This window comes from Mesocricetus auratus, unplaced genomic scaffold, assembly GCF_017639785.1.
Source record: "Mesocricetus auratus isolate SY011 unplaced genomic scaffold, BCM_Maur_2.0 Super-Scaffold_100694, whole genome shotgun sequence".
In the NCBI taxonomy this organism is placed as follows: domain Eukaryota; kingdom Metazoa; phylum Chordata; class Mammalia; order Rodentia; family Cricetidae; genus Mesocricetus; species Mesocricetus auratus.
In genome coordinates, this window is record NW_024429268.1 from 4,664,336 (window position 1) to 4,681,621 (window position 17,286).

General features: G+C 44.6%; 2 protein-coding genes and 1 long non-coding RNA gene across 3 annotated transcripts; 2 read left to right on the forward strand and 1 right to left on the reverse strand.

Moving 5' to 3' along the window:
* Positions 1-270: 270 nt before the first annotated feature.
* LOC101830903 (olfactory receptor-like protein OLF3) lies at positions 271-1,206 on the forward strand. The gene has a single exon (XM_005083068.2). The coding sequence runs from the start codon at positions 271-273 to the stop codon at positions 1,204-1,206; it is 936 nt and encodes a 311-aa protein (XP_005083125.1).
* Positions 1,207-3,484: 2,278 nt separating this feature from the next.
* Positions 3,485-8,120, reverse strand: LOC110343374. The gene is made up of 4 exons (XR_002385642.2): positions 7,889-8,120; positions 6,848-7,135; positions 5,807-5,988; positions 3,485-4,042 (listed from the first exon to the last, which is right to left on the reverse strand). It is a non-coding gene; the product is annotated as an uncharacterized LOC110343374 (long non-coding RNA).
* Positions 8,121-10,218: 2,098 nt separating this feature from the next.
* LOC121137779 (olfactory receptor 2F1-like) lies at positions 10,219-13,164 on the forward strand. Its single transcript, XM_040740465.1, has one exon. The coding sequence runs from the start codon at positions 10,920-10,922 to the stop codon at positions 11,859-11,861; it is 942 nt and encodes a 313-aa protein (XP_040596399.1). The 5' UTR covers positions 10,219-10,919; the 3' UTR covers positions 11,862-13,164.
* The last annotated feature ends 4,122 nt before the right edge of the window (positions 13,165-17,286 follow it).

Consider the following 17,286-nt stretch of genomic DNA (forward strand, 5'->3'; position numbering starts at 1 on the left):
GGATTAGAGGAAAAGTACCACCATGCCGATCTCCCCTTCCCCCTTTTTTTATTTGAAAATGGCAGGGGAGTTATTTCTATGTCTTCACAATTTCCTCCCCTGACCACATAGGTTAAAGAGCCAGGCTGTGTCCCGACTCTGGTTTCAACATTAGTGCAAGACCCGTAATGATATCTTTCTTTATTGTCTTTGCTATCCTTACTTGATATCTTTACATGTCTTTACTTGACTCTACTTCCTCCACTCCCGGCCAACCAGCCCAGCTGTTCCATGAGCGGAAACGTGACTTGGGTGAGTGAGTTCATCCTAATGGGTCTCTCCAGTGACAAGCACATCCAAGCTGGACTCTTTGTCCTCTTTGGGGTCACGTACCTGCTGACCCTGCTGGGCAACGGACTCATCGTCCTCCTGATTGCACTGGACCCGCGACTCCACCTGCCCATGTACTTCTTCCTCTGCCACCTTTCCGTGGTAGACATCTGCTACACCTCCAGCGGGGTCCCTCAGATGCTAGCCCACTTCCTCATGGAGAAGAAGACCATCTCTTTCGCCCTATGTGGGACCCAGCTCTTCTTTGCTCTGACCTTGGGAGGGACTGAGTTTCTGCTGCTGGCTGCCATGGCCTATGACCGCTATGTAGCTGTGTGTGATCCACTACGCTACACAGTGGTGATGAGCCCAAGGCTCTGCATGCTTCTGGCAGGTGTCTCTTGGTGTGTGGGCGTGGTGAATTCTGCCGTGGAGACAGCAGTCACCATGCGCCTTCCCACCTGTGGGCACAATGTGCTCAACCACGTGGCCTGTGAGACCCTGGCACTGGTCAGGCTGGCCTGTGTGGACATCACCCTCAACCAGGTGGTGATCCTGGCCTCCAGTGTGGTGGTGTTGCTGGTGCCCTGCTGCCTGGTCTCTCTGTCCTACGCCCACATTGTGGCTGCCATCTTGAGGATCCGCTCCACCCAGGGACGCCGCAGAGCCTTTGAGACCTGTGCCTCCCACCTGACTGTGGTCTCCATGTCTTATGGGATGGCCCTCTTCACCTATATGCAGCCCCGTTCTACAGCCTCTGCTGAGCAGGATAAGGTGGTGGTTCTCTTCTATGCTGTGGTCACCCCCATGCTGAATCCTCTCATCTACAGTCTCAGGAACAAGGATGTGAAGGCTGCTCTGAGTCGAGTTCTGACGAAGAGCTTTGAGTCGAATTAGGAGACAATTTTCTGAAGGAAAGGGTGTCCTTCTGAAGACTGTGGTCATGCTTATGGGCAAGTCATGTATGTGGCCCACACGCCAGTCGCTGTCATTGACTCTACTTTCCCAATCCTGGCCAGCATTGGTGTGTGATCCACTCATGTGACCTGCCTTTAAGTGTGATGGCCTGTGTGTAAGGGAATAGGTATCAGGACCTAAATCTACACAATGCTTCTTTGAGGTAACAGAAAACAGAATTTTGTCTCTGATCCTTACTTTGACCACTGTTTTATTTCAAAGAGAACAAATTGAAGCACGTTTAAGATGCAAATGTCATGCAGAAAGTTAAATGAGACGTATGCATTTTCTTAACTGAAAGGAAGAGAGAAAACAGCACAGAAGAAGGGAAGGCTAGATCAGACATCAGAGCAACGCCCACCACTTGTCAACTCTCATTCTGGGATGGCAATATGTCTCAGTGGGTTAAGGTACTTGCCACCAAGTCTAGTGGCCTGTGTCTGATCCCTAGCACCCACATGATGAAAGAAAAGGTCTCACTCTCACAAGCTATCCTCTGACTTCCATAAGTCTACCACGGCACACTTGTGCCAGCCACAACACATACATGCAATCAATTAATAAATACAAGTGAACCAACAGTAGGAATCTGTAAATGTGTCTCTAACTTTCCTTCAGTCGACGAGAAAAGAAAAATAACCATCTATAAGCTTCAAACTTGCCTGTGCCCACAGAACCCACAGGCGTTTAGGTCAGAAGGACAAACCCGAGCTGAGGATAGAAGTCAGTCAGTAAAGTACGTGCCAGACAGTCTGAGTGTGATGCCCATGACCCACGCCAAAAGATGGGCATGGATCCCAGAGAGATGACTGAGAAGTTAAAACCACTTGCTGCTCTCATAGACGGCCTGGATTTGGTTCCAAGCAACCCACAAGGCAGCTAACAGCTATCCGTAACTCCAGTTCCAGGGCATCTCCCACTCTCTCCCCGTATCTGTGGATACCAGGCATACATACGTGTGACACACACACACACACACACACACACACACACACCCATACACATACACATAAAATAAACTTTTTTAACAGGTTGGCGTGGTAGAACACGCTCGTAATTCGGTGGAGTTGCAGAGAGTAAGATTCATGGTGCTCACTGACCACACAATCGGCCACGTAGGCTGATACCCAAGGTTGTCCTTTGACTTTCATATATGTTCGCATATGTCTGTACACACAGTGCATGCACATGCGTATGTGTTCATGCACACACACACTCGAACATTTTCATTGAGGGACGTGCATGAGTCACAAGACTCACGCATGTTCAGGCCCATATTACCAAGGTAGAGAACGCACACAGGATCTATGGCTGGTGGCAGTCATGATTTCCACAGCTCTGGCCACGAGCATGTCCCACAGGTACCCCTATCTCTCTTTCTCTTTCCAAATTTCAGGGAAGGCAAATGGCAGGTCAGCAAGTCACATGTTAAAGACCTCAGACAAATGCCTAATAATAGTGTCCAACCGTATCCTCAGACCAACCCTCAGGAATGCATTCAGAGCACACACTTGACCAGAAGGCTACTCTACACGTAATCAGAGGTGAATCAAGACATTCAGCAAGGAAAAACTCTGTTTCTCCACTAGAAATAATTTAACAAACGCCAAAAATGACTGAGTTCCAGTCACCCTAGATTATAGAACAAAACAGCGATGATCTGATCCTAACAAATGTTCAAAACAACTTTTTTAAAACCATAATTAAATATCACTTATCAAAGCATAACGGATCTCTCGTTATCTTTCCAACAAGCCTAAATAAACACTGCAGATTGATTTTAGAACAATTCAAACTTTTACTCTACATATTGGAAATGGATCGAGTAAAAGATCAGGATAGAACTGAGCACGACAGTTTAATTCCAGCACTTGGGAGGCAGAGGCAAGCAGATCTCTCTGATTTCAAGGCCAGCCTGGTCTACGGAGTGAGTTCAAGGGCAGCCAAAGTTACTAAAGAGTAAAACTTAAGAAGTAGAGTAAGAAAAAATCCATGTAAGAATGGAAAATACACAGAGAGTCTGGATGCTACATGTTATTGTGTTGTCTTTGAATTGTTTGATTGCTGAGGGATGAGCAACAAGCTGCTAACAGACGTTTTATATAAATGTTGCTGGATTAATCCAATTTATATATTTTTAAATGCCCTGAATTTTAATTTAACTCTAAGGACATGTCACATTGGAAAAGAGATTTTATTTTTGTTTCCACAGAGGATGACAAGCTGTGTATTCCTTCCAGATTAATACGGTTTAATCAAGCAAGACCCTCTGAAGCAGTGGCTCAAGTGATCCAACATCCAATGCAGCTTCGAGGGACAGGGCAAGGTGGGCCAGGGAGAGGCAGGGAAGGGAGGGGAGGGGCAGGGCAGGGCATGGCAGGGTGGGGAAAAATGGTGCTGGGAAATTAGATACATGTGTAGAAACTGGAACTAGATTCTCAACACTTACCCACTGCAGCATCAATCCAAAATGGACCAAAAACCTTAATGTAAGACCCAAAATTTTGAAAATTTTATAAGAAACAAAGAGAACATTTCAAGCTAGAGGTTGATTTGTTGATTCAACCCCCAGTTCACTAGCCATTCCATGCTGCTCTTCAGCCTGGTTCCTGCATAATCTTGTGGTGGTCAGAATCCTCTACTAGCCCACAGGCACAGCCTTGTAAGTCTAAGGCTTCCCTCATCCTACCCAGAAGTTGAGCTTGTCTTCTACTGCTCCCCGTGAGGTATTGTGACCATTCTCTCTTGCCTGATAGGTGACAGCGCAGTTGGTGTCCTGTGAAGAAAATAGATCATGGGATCTACACACAGCTGTAGTCCTGCTCTAACCCAGAACACAATGTTGGTCCCACCACTTCCACTCTCTGAACCCCACTAAGGAAAAGAGATTCAAAGAAATTTTCCCCAAAGTTTTATCCAGTATTTTCTTTCCTTCTCTGAAATTCTCAAAAACAGAAAAGATTTGGGTGACTACACTGGGCACTCAGCAGGGACATTTGTGACCAAAGCTTGCTGGAAAAGAATTAGGTTCTAGGAAAAGCCCTGGGCTTAGAAACTCAGCAGCTGATATTGTGTGGGACCTGTTTCTAGCCTTAACCCTTGCTAAGGGGCAGAAAAAAGAATCAGTTCATCTCCTCTCTATCACTCGGACCTCCCCCACCCATCTTCTAACTCTGCATGCATGAATAATGCGGGTGGGAGAGAAGTCACACCATATATTGTTACATATAAAAATATGCATTTATAAATACAACCTGCTGAGTCCCTTCTCATAGGAGTCACCCTGCTTATAGGTGTATGTGTGTAGGGCTGACCACTTTTGGTTGGATAACCATCAGAGGGCCTGTTCCTGGAGGAGACACTTTCTTCCTTTCTCAGCAGCTAGTAATTGCCTGTAGCTTTTTGTCTGGGGGTTGTGAGATTTCTCCACCCACATTGATATATCAACTTGTATTGTCACTATATGGTTGCCAAAACAAGACCTGAAAATTGACAACACCAGTTGGCATGCCAACATGTGACCCAATTTTAACTACATTTGACTACATACTTCCCCCCGCGCTTAATTCTTTTTTATTAATCAAATTCGTTCTTGGACAATTTCATAAATGTTCTAATACATTTTAATTATTCTCACCCTCACTCTGTCTTACCTTCTTCCCACCCTGTTCAACATCCTCCTCTTTTCTACAAATCCTTTTCTCCCATTCATGTTTTCATGATTTATTTTGTGATGCATTGAGTTTAACAAGGGTCATCTGTGTAGCCATGAGTTTAGAACTCTCCACTGGAGCATGGTGGGCCTATCAGTGATGACTGAAGACAATGACTGTGCCTCGTCCAGAATCCATCAGTAACCAGTAGTTCAGCGGGTAGGGATAGAGCCCCATTGATTCCTCCCTCATTAGTGAACGAGTGTTGTCAGGCCCTATTTTGTGCAGGCCCAGGCCCACTGCAGGCAACTGCAGCTGCTATGAGTTAATGATTGCAATGGCTGTGTTGCACCCAGAAGATGTGTATTTCCCTTAACCCTTTGATAGCCACTCAGTTTCCCAAACATAATTCACTAGTGCTGCTTATTAAAATAGTATGTTAATTTCTTAATACCACTGTGTCATTATATAAAGATAGGGCAGATACAGATTTTTTTCATTTCATTTGATTTGATAATGTACGTGTTTGTCTTTGTTGCAAACATTGACAAATATTGATAACCAAAGAAGAAGAAATTACAAATTGTGATCTCATTACCCACAGATAACCCCTTTATCCTTCCTGAGCACCATTGCCTTTCTGCATTTGAGTTTTCTATACTCATCCAATTGTTCAGACATACTTTCTACCATTTTCCAACCTACATGTTTTTATTTAGCTACATATCATTTGTCATCAAAGTGTAGGTGGGAAATAGATATGATGCACTTTTTGTAAGCAAGGAAGCATTTTAATTGTATCTAGATATATTTATTCTGGAAAATGGTGTCCCATAGTTCTTCTTCTTTGTCTTTGGCGGTGTTCTACCCATTTTTACAAGAGATACCTTTTGGAGTCTGATGTGTCAGCAGTCACTCTTCTTTTCTCTTCTCCCTTGTGATATTGTGCAATTCCTCTTTTATGTTTGCCATCTCTCTTTCTCTTGGCTGCAATTCTCAGTTGCAAGTCCCATAGACCTCAAAGCTGGGAGGTCTTCCAGGCCTTGAAGGTCCTAAGTTGAGCAGAATGCTGAAAGGAACAGAGATGAACCTGAGATTGTCTAAAGAAGAAGTAAAGCAAGAGTACTCAGGTCCATTGTCACTAAAGTGATAACCATGCGCAGAAAGAAAAGGATCCTTATACAGCACTGCTTCTATTTCTCCTAACAGTGCCGTAAGAGATGAAAAGCTGTGGAAGATGACCAGACTTTGGAAGCTCAAGGGTCACTAAAAGAAAAGAGTCTTCGAGAGATCAAACTATGCAAAGAAAGCAGAACACAATGGAGTCTGAGAACATGTCAGTGACTGTGAGGTTTTATTCTACTGCATTGAACACAACAGTTGCACTGTGTTGCACATGCTTCCAACTCCGTGGTCCCAACTGCTGGGTTGTGAGGAGGAGGGAAGGGGGTATTCATATCATCTTCCTCTAGAAGGCAGACCAGGATCTCAGAGTTAGCTAGTCCTCTACTGCTCAATTTCTTTCAATCTCTCTTGCCAGGCTCGGGGAAACAATTCCTCTCTAATTCAGACTCCTGCCAAAATTCACTGAGTCTAAAATGAGCCATAGATAGTCTCATTAACTCAAAAACTAGAAGGACAATTAAAAGTTGAGGTAAGTGGCTTTCAAAATGTTGATCCCAAAGGGAACTTTAGAGGGAAAGCTGGGTGGCAGAGATGTAACTGGAGGAAGAGTGTAAAAGAACACACCAAGAGAAAGTAATTGCCCTCTGGGGATACCTAAGCTCTGAAAAGTCATCAGCTCAGGCTGACAGAGAAAAACCTCTGTGCCTAAGAAGACAAATGGCAAGTGCATCAAGGACTCCCTCAGAGATGAGACACACGCCCAGCCAAAATGAACAGTTTACATGATGTGAGTGAGTGCTCACCTTCAGTGACTAGCCCACAGAGACTGCTCAGAGGAGGTGGTGAGATGAAGGATCCCAAAATTTTGGGAGCACCCAGGACTGCTTTTGTAACCGCTGATGTCTTTTTCTTACTGGCTGCAGCTTCCGAAAATTGGGACTTAGATTATATGAGTCACTCCATGGAGTCCTCCTTCCCAGTCAGTCATCCAATACCCAATACAACTGCGATGCTCTAAATACATAGATAAGCACTCCTGGGATGAGATATTGATGCTGGACGGCTATTTTCTTGTCCTTGAAACATCTACGCTGTTGGGGTAAGAAGGAATGGATGAGGGAGGGGGTTGGTAGATAACCCAAAGGATGGTGTGGTACCCATCTATTCCAAAAGGCAAGATAGTAAATATTCTCAATTGTCAAGTATCAAAGGCATAATTTTTTAAGGAACTATAGCAGGTTTATTCCTGACCTGGTTAAAAAAACTTGTTAGTGAATATCACACTGTGGGAATGATGAGAGATGGACTTTGGAAAGCAGTTAATGGAGGACAAGTGTTGGTTTTTCCCTGTTCTGATGGTATGTCCTCTTACCCATATTTCTTTGGTCTCTACTCTTTAAGACAAGAAATTCCACTTATTACAGAAATAGTTCTATGCATGACCTGAATCCTGTGACGGGAAACTTAGTGACCCCTCTTTTGAAATTCATTTTGATTTCATTATTTATTTATGTGGGCACACACATGAAATGCTATGCAATTGGAAGTCAGCAGACAGCGTGTGTAGGTGTTGGTTCTCTCTTCTACCATGTAGGTCCCAGGAGTCAGACTCAGGCTGTGAAACTTGGTGGAAGTCTCCTTCACCCGCTGAACCGTCTCCCAGCCCTGACCCTTACTTGTATAGAGTGATGAAAGACCAGAGAATTAAGCTTTCCTACTATTCTGCTTTAAAATCCCATAAATATTTTTAATTTATCACAAACCTCTGTAACTAGAGAGAATCTTAATGTTTACCAAATGAAAACATGAAAAAAGATCTAAGCTACAAAACTAGTGCAACTTACCCAATGGTACAAAGATGAAATTCTGTACAGGCAGAAAAGTCAGGTCCCATTTTCCTACCATTCTTGTCATCACTTCCAGTTCAGAAAGCAAGCATTGGTGGCTTCTTAGTTCTGCTTCATAACTTCTACGTTCTATTGCCTGAGACAGTCAGGACCTGTCTTCAGTTACTGAGGCAATGTTGGAACTTCCTCTGGTAAGGGCATAGTGACACAGCCTCTCCATCCTCCTTCCAAGAATAAGTGTCTGGAGACAGAGTCCTCACTCACCCGCTGACCCTATAATCTCTGCTCCTGCCACTGGTCAGGTCCTGACCAGTACACAGTATGTGTTCATCAGATTCAGAAAGGTGAAATGAAATTCTCTTGTTAATCTGAAGAAACTCAGAGCATTACCACATGACAAGAAAAAGTTGGCCCTCCTACAAAACCAACATCAAAATATTACTAGGACAAACAGATGGTGAGTTCATTCTCTGTGCAACAGATATAGACAGGTTCTACGCTGGTTCCTGAGATGTCTTGAAACATCACTTTTGCAGTTAAGTTTAGACATTAGAAGTTATTGTAAATGATCTTGTGCCCCTCCCCCCACTCTGCTACCTTTCTGATCTTCTGTACTTCGTGCTGTCACTCGTCCTCATGCAAGTAGACAGGGAAGTGGTGTGGACTTTCTGAGCCCAGGAACAATGTTCAGTAAGGAGTTACTGGGTATTTTTCCAAAATGCATTCCTGTTCATTGGTTCATCTGACTTCACCGGACATGCTCCGCAGGGAGCTTTACTTATTTATAGTTGTTTAATGCTTCTGATGGAGAAAACAGGGGTGGGGATGTCAAGAAGCTCGTAACAGGACAGCCTCCTCAAATGGGCAGGCTGGAGCTCCGTCGCCCTGACTGCACGTTCAAAGCTCTGCCTGCTCAAAAGGCAAGACACCACTCGGAACCTGCCGTCCACGGCGAGCAAGCATCCTTCTCCCTGGACTGTATCTGTCAACAACTCCTTCTACCTCTCACTGGTAAGCTAGGGAACACCTGAGATCACAGGCACAGGTGGATCTGTGACTTCAGCAGGTGGCCTCAGCCTGTACCCCGGATTCTTTAGGCATAAAGGGTGGAGATGAGATCTTTATGGTTCCTTCTCCTTCTAGCAGGTTTGATCCCCAATGCGGATGGATTCTGGGTCCATCCACACTAGCGTGAAGATGAGGATTCTGTCTACAGCAACAAGTGATCTGAGTATGGAAACAAGTCCAAACTGAACCACTCCCTCTACTGACTCAGCATGTGGGCTCTGGACTGTGACGGTGCTCCGAATCCCATGTGGCACCTTCCTAAACCCGACCCTATCCCCTAAACTTCACTGAGAACCCAAAGCCGGTTTCTACCCTTCACAATTGCCACAATGATGGCTTTTGGCCAGTATCAAAGCCAAAGAGGGGCCAGAGCTGCCTGCACTCTACTCTGCCCTTGCAAAAGTTAGGTGGGACTCTACCCAGCCAGAGGAAATCTCGACAGAGGTGTGCTTTACAGAGCTCTCATGTTTGATGATGTGGCTCTGTTCCAGCTGTATTAATGATGATACACATTGTTTGTATTGCTTAGCTGTATATATATATATATATATATATATATATATATATATATATAAACTGGTTCGTTTGGCTTCCAAAGGCTGAGCCAAAGTCCAACTCCAACTTTTTTTTTAATTTCCAATTTGATTCTGTGAACCACTGATTTTCAAAACACAGAGGCTTAGTATTGAAAGGCAAGGTTTCCTAAAGACTGGCTGAGAGCATAGAACCTGTGTGTTCAATAAATTTTCCAGTAAATGAGTTATTTGCCTGCTAGACATTTTGAGTAAAAGAAGCTTACCTAGAGATTGTACCACCCGTAGGAAATCTGAAGGAATTTAATTGAATTTTCCCAAGAACCAGTCAGTCACCATGATGGATAGTCGACAGTCTAGGGCAAACTCAGATGAGAGAGGAGAATCCGCAAGCTTCTCATCGTTTCATGCTTGGTGTCAATGTGTCTGGTCACCAGGAACTAAACGCATCAACCTTTCATCACTTTCTTAAACATCGAAATAAATGCTCAAAATTTACAACACAAGTTGCATGCTATAGAGATGTAAGGAACACCCACAATGGCAATTTAATTACGAAGGCTGAAATTCAATTATCCAAGCACTGACCCTGTTCCTTCCACGGTGCTTAACACAGTTTAATTAATTTTCGCAATTTTTAAATTAATCTCTGTGTCCCTGGTTGTGAGACAAGAGAGCAGGGCTTGTGAGTCTGTCTTTTTTATTCTCTCTCACCCACAGGAACGACAACAGCAAAAGCTACACCATTTCCAGCACACAGCGGGTACCCATCTCAGAGAGAGACGCCTCCTTGGAGGCGGTGGGTGTGAAAAGGAGGATGTGAGAGGATTCTCTTCTACATCATCATTTAGGCAGAAGATACTGGGAACAAGGAGCGCGAGCGAACGGATGCTTGCAAAGTGGCATTCAGGAGTGCGGGAGCATCCCTTTCGTGCCCAGCGGTACCTACAAGGCTTGAGCAGCTACCGACTGACACTAAAGAATTACCCCTTTCTTTCCTATTTCCCGTTGTCATTGCTTTTCCGCGTTTACATCTTGCTCCCTGAGTTTTTCTCTCACTTTCATTTTTTTCAGTCTTGCATCATCCCTCCTCTTCTCCATCATCCACTGTGTTTGTCCTCTTTCCCTCCACACTGGCAAATTACTCCCCACACTGTTTGAGCTTGTAGACTCTTAGGCATGAGAGGATAGGACTGAAATGGGATTGACTCCTCAGAGTCACCTACACTTGTGCCAGCAGCCACGTCTTCTTCTCTCCACTGTCTTGAGTACGTTCTTCCCTAAACACTCAAACTAAAGAACCAGGCTATGGCCCAGGCCCAGCACCAATCGCAACCTAGGACTCAGTGCAAGACCTGTGGTGACACCGGCACCTGTCCCCTCTGACTTTTCTTCCTCTATTCTTGGCCAACTGGCCCCGGTGCTCCATGAGGAGAGAAAATATTACTTGGGTGAGTGAGTTCATTCTAATGGGTCTCTCCAGTGATAAGCACATCCAAGCTGGACTCTTTGTCCTCTTTGGGGTCACGTACCTGCTGACCCTGCTGGGCAATGGACTCATCGTCCTCCTGATTGCACTGGACCCGCGACTCCACCTGCCCATGTACTTCTTCCTCTGCCACCTTTCCGTGGTAGACATCTGCTACACCTCCAGCGGGGTCCCTCAGATGCTAGCCCACTTCCTCATGGAGAAGAAGACCATCTCTTTCACCCTATGTGGGACCCAGCACTTCTTTGCTCTGGCCCTGGGAGGGACTGAGTTTCTGCTGCTGGCTGCCATGGCCTATGACCGCTATGTAGCTGTGTGTGATCCACTACGCTACACAGTGGTGATGAGCCCAAGGCTCTGCATGCTTCTGGCAGGTGTCTCTTGGTGTGTGGGCGTGGTGAATTCTGCCGTGGAGACAGCAGTCACCATGCGCCTTCCCACCTGTGGGCACAATGTGCTCAACCACGTGGCCTGTGAGACCCTGGCACTGGTCAGGCTGGCCTGTGTGGACATCACCCTCAACCAGGTGGTGATCCTGGCCTCCAGTGTGGTGGTGTTGCTGGTGCCCTGCTGCCTGGTCTCTCTGTCCTACGCCCACATTGTGGCTGCCATCTTGAGGATCCGCTCCACCCAGGGACGCCGCAGAGCCTTTGAGACCTGTGCCTCCCACCTGACTGTGGTCTCCATGTCTTATGGGATGGCCCTCTTCACGCACATGGAGCCCCCTTCCACAGCCTCTGCTGAGCAGGACAAGTTGGTAGTGGTCTTCTATGCTGTGGTCACCCCCATGCTGAATCCTCTCATCTACAGTCTCAGGAACAAGGATGTGAAGGCTGCTCTGAGTCGAGTTCTGAGGAAGAGCTTTGAGTCGAAGAATTAGGAAGCAGCTCTGTAAAGGAGCCATCTGTGTTCGTGGTGGGCGTTGGGGTACGTAGCTCCTCGTGGTGCACATGTATGGGCGCACATGGAAGGGTGTGTATGCGCACATGTACACATGACATGAGACTACCACACATACACACTCCTTTGAGATAAAGCAGAGCTAAGATTTTTGCCTCTGGTAACTTCCTCATCCCAAAGACAGTGACAGAAAAGAGAAAAGACACAGCAGATATACCAATCAGAAAGGAGGGTTGCTCTAATCAGACATCCCCACAATTTATGTTAAGATCCTTGTCGTGGCTAAAATGTCTAAACATGTAGAAGTCAGACAGAAAGGAGGAAGAAGTAAGTGGCAAATTAAAATAATTCTCTGAGCTAATGGATCAAGTCGGCCCTAAGACACAAGAATAAATGTCGTACGACTCCCACTTGATGCAGCCCATCTGACTACGGTGCGGAACTCACACAGATCAGGAGCCAAAGTCACACTCGTGATCCCCGACAGCCCTAGTGAGTAAGCTTCGGTCGTGTGCGCATCCCAAGGGCTTCAATTGCCTTCTTTCTGTTTTCAGCTTGCAGGGAGGGCAATCGGCAGGCCAGAGAGGCACCAGATCAGGGACTCCAACGGAAGCGCTGTGTTCAATAGGCACATTCCCCTTACGAAAATCCGGGATGCATTCAAAAGCTGTGCTTGATTTTAAGGACACGCCACGCGTGATCAGGGGTGAGCCACCGTGTGCAGCACGTGTGCGGGAGCATCTTCTAACATTTTGGGGAATAAAGAAAAGTGGTGGTGACTGGATGCTCACAAATGTTTAAAACAACTCTTTGGATGTAAATTAGATATCTGTTCTCCAGGAGCTGGAGAGACAGCTCGGTGGTGAAGGACACTTCTTCTTAGAAAGAACCTAGGTCCCACGCCCAGCTCACGTATCAGCTCACCACTATCGGCAACTCCAGTCCCTTGGGATCTGACACCGTCTTCCTACCTCTGCTGACACTGCACACCTATACAGGCAAAATGCCCATATGCACTTTATTTCTTCTTAAAAGAGAAAAGAAAGCTTTTTTGTTTGGTTGGTTGGTTTGGTTTGGTTTTTGAGACAGGGTTTTTCTGTATTGTTTTGGAGGCTGTCCTGGAACTCGCTCTGTAGACTCACAGAGATCCGCCTGCCTCTGCCTCCCAAGTGCAGGGATTAAAGGTGTGATCCACCAACGCCCGAGTAAGAAAGCCATTTTTTATTCTGAATATTAGAGATCTAAAGTCGGTTGTGTCAATAAAACAAGCACAAACCATAAAATGAGCAATGCAAGTTTTATTCCACGTGTGAGAAACATTCTCAAAGATTAAATACAGGAGACACATCATGAATTTTTAGTAAAACTTTAAATAAAGATGAAATTCACATAACACGGTTCATGCATTTTTTCCATTTAATTCATTGGAGGTTGGCATAATCACAAAATCCTGCATCCACAAATCTGTCTAACACCAGAATGTTTTCATCAGTTCCAAATAACCAGTGTCCTCTTCCCATGAAGCATCCATTGGCTTTCCCAGCTCCCAACAAGCACTATCATTCTTCTTGTGGGTTTGCCAGCTAGACCTATAAAAGGAACACCCCGTCTTTCTCACTTAACATGATGGGTTTTGATTTTAACTTGATCCTTGTAATATGCAGCTGGGCTTCACTCCTTTATGCGGCTGAGTCACACTCAGTTGTGTGTATATATTTGGCTGTCCACTTATGGACGTCTGTATTTCCATCTCTTGGCTGCTGTGCACGGTGTGGGTGTGACTCATCAGGCATAAATTACTGTTTGAATTCACTTTTATTTTTCAGTTCTTTCAGGGAAGATACCCAGGAGTGGTATTTCCGTCTGACTCTGAGAAACAGCTACACTGTTTAATTTCTAAAAGAAAACAAGCTGTCACTTATGGTCACCAGCAGCTAGTGAGGATTCCGGTTTATCTGCATCCTCAACACATTTAACTCTTTGTTGGTGGTAGCCATCCTTAGGGGGTTAGGAACAGTTGTGAGCCACCGTGTGGGTGTTGGGAACCAGACCCCAGGTCCTTTGTGATAGCAACAAATACTCTGAACCATCTGTCTAGAAGCAAAGCACTAATTTTTAAACCATAAATAAGTATGCTTATTTACAACTTGTACTTCTCCTATTACACTGTAATTTTGCTTTGTGTATCCTTGATGACTAGTGAAGCTAAATATCACTTTATGTGTTTGTTATCCAATTGTTTAATCCACTTCAGAATTTGGTAACTTTTAGTTCTAGACTCTTCTAACTTTCTTTCTCTCTCAGTATTGTAGATATTGTTTCCTTTTACAATGCCCACTAAATTCCTGTCTCGAAAGCAAAACCTCCATGTTTATTCATTTTTTCAGTCTGAAATTATTAATATTTTTGTTAGTTCTTTGATAATTTTGGCCACAGTTAATAATGTACTATATATTACAGAACTATTAAAATAATTTAACACCTTACTAAAAATATGTTGGTGAAGTGATGGATACGTTAATTAGCTTGGTTGAATATTTCTATGTCATAGACACAGATCAAAGCATCAATTTTTAAACTTCTTTATTTTCTTTTATTTATGTTTTGCCCATGTGTATCTGTATGCACCAGGTAAATATCTGGTCATCAACCTTCCTAATGCTGTGATTATTTAATGCAGTTCCTTTTGCTGTGGTGACCCCCAACCATAAAATTATTTGATTGCTACTTCATACTTTAATTTTCTACTGCTATGAATTGTAATGTAAATATCTGATATGTGACCTCTGTGTCATGTAAGTGTCGTTTGACCCCGAAGGGGTCGTGACTCACAGACTGAGAACCAGAGTCTGGTGTCCTCGGAGTTCAGAAGAAGGTATCAGATCTCCTGCAACTGACATTGTGGGCAGTTGCAAGCCACTCTGTGGGTGCTGGGAACCAACTCCAGATCCCTTGGGATAGTAACAAATTCTCTTAAACCCTGAGCCATCTCTCTAGCCCAAAGTACTAATTTTTACCGCATAAATACATACATACTTTTTCTTCTGAGGTAAAAAGAAAAAATGACATGAGTTTCATAAAGAATAGTGGTTGAAAAATCATGATTTTAGGTGGCGGCGGCTCACGCCTTTAGTCCCAGCACTTGGGAAGCAGAAGCAGGCAAATCTCTGTGAGTTTGAGGCCAGCCTGGTCTACAAAGTAAGTTTCAGGATAGCCTGTGTTGAAACCCTGTCTCAAAAAACCAAAAAAGAAAGAAAGGAAGGGAAGGAGGAAGGGAGGGAGGGAGGGAGGGAGGGAGGGAGGGGGAGGGAAAGCTCACAATTTCCAATCTTTTAAAAAATGGTAACATAATTTATTTTAGTTTTATTTTCAAAATTATGTACATATGAGAGGGCCAGTACATTGCACATGAATGCAGCGCCCAAAGAGGCCAGTAGAGGGCTTTGTATTCCCTGGAACAGGAGTTACAGGCTTGTGAACCACCCAGTATAAGTGCTGCAAAACTAACGTATGTCTTCTGCAAGAGCAGCACACACTGGTAACCGCTGAGCCAGCTTCCCAGCCTCAGGTAACACTTACTTAGCAGAGGAAAAAATGATGAACATGCAAACATAAAAATAGTGAAATAAAAATTTTAAATGGCAACTAAGGAATTCATTTCGTGGTATTTACTATATGAAAAAATGTTCAGTTTCAAGAACTAAGAAACACAAATTTAAATAATAAATTACTTTAAGCTATATGTCAAATATTGACACTGAGTACTGGAATAACATTCATCAAAAGGATTTTTTTTTAAAAAGCGCCCACGTTCTTCTACCTTTCAGTTTACAAGTTATAGGATCCCCCTGCCCTGCTTGATTTCAATCTTATCACTAATACAAGCTATACAATCATCCCAAGAAAGATGTTTAAATGCTTATAATGTATTATTATCGGGCAATGCGCTACCGTATCCTTTCTCTCAAAATCCAAATGATCTGCAAACTGCAGGCATATAGCCCGTCAGGGGAAACACCAGCCCTTCCGCTTTCACAGGCTGTCTTCTGAAGCAGCCAAGACATTGCTCTTCACACATTACGTACGCTACGGTAGAAAACAACTCTCACGAACTTAATGGGCGGTGAAGACCAAGGGAGGTGGGAAAGCATTGTACACACAGTTACTGTGAGAAGCGCCATGGTGCCCGCAGAAAGGGAAAGATGAACGGAGAGCAGTGTTTCTAACTGCAGAGCCTGTACGCCTCCTCCCTTCTCTGTCTAACGCCCCCGTCTAGTCTTCTTAGCGCCATGGTGCCCGCAGAAAGGGAGGGATGAACGGAGAGCAGTGTTTCTAACTGCAGAGCCCGTACACCTCCTCTCTTCTCTGTCTAACGCCCCTGTCTAGTCTTCTTATGAACACAGAAAGCCGATCTTTCCCCCCCCCTTTTTGTTGAGAATAGATTTCTTTTTCCACATGTAGATTTCTTTTTCCGATCCTGGTTATAGTTTCCCCTCCTTCTACTTCCTCTCCACCTCTCCTCCCGCCCAGATCCACCCCTTTTTCTGTCTCTCGTTAAACAACAACCAAACAGGTCTCTAAGGGATAATAATATAATCAGATAAAACTTACACGTCAGAGTTGGACAAAACGAACAAGGAGAGGTAAAAGAGCCCAAGAAAAGGCACAGGAGTCAGACACCCACTCGCTCACACACTCGGGCATACCACTAATCACACCTTGCAAACGTTCCGTGGAGTTAACTCTACTGGAAAGATGGGAGTGTTGCAATCAATAGAACTGCAGAATTGAAGGGAGGGGAGAGCCATGTCGGACTGCAGACTCTAACACATGTGAAGAACGTGTAGACATTTGAAGTCCACTCATAAGGAGCGGGGAGCGGTCATCAAACCCAGAACCTGTGAGAAGATGGACGACCCTGAAGAAATGATTGCTCTGGTTATGAGAACCGTGCAGGTGTGCTGTTGCAGCTCCTGGTCTGGCAGTTACGACGAGGCAGGCAGGAAATCAGCTGACACGATAGGAGAGGAGCTAAAATACTATTTACAGAACAAGTGGACAAATCATGCCTCCGCCCACATCCACAAGAGACATGGCTCAAAGTGGAAGTCTGGAAAAAATAGTTGGTTTTCTCAGGCCGATAAGGCAGGATCTCTGGGAAGTACGAGAACACCAACGTTGATGTGTTCTCGTTATGTGACTGTTTCGTACACAGTTTGAAAAGTAAAGCTCTCAATGCCTTTGCTGCCCACTCTACAGTGAGCATTGCCGCCTGGTACAGTTTACCCCCAGTCTAAATCCCAAAGACTACCTACAAGGACAAAAAGTTCACGCACTGCTAGGAGGCCATGGCAATCTATGGGGCCTTGGGTAGTAGATCAGTACTCATCCCTGACATACGAATG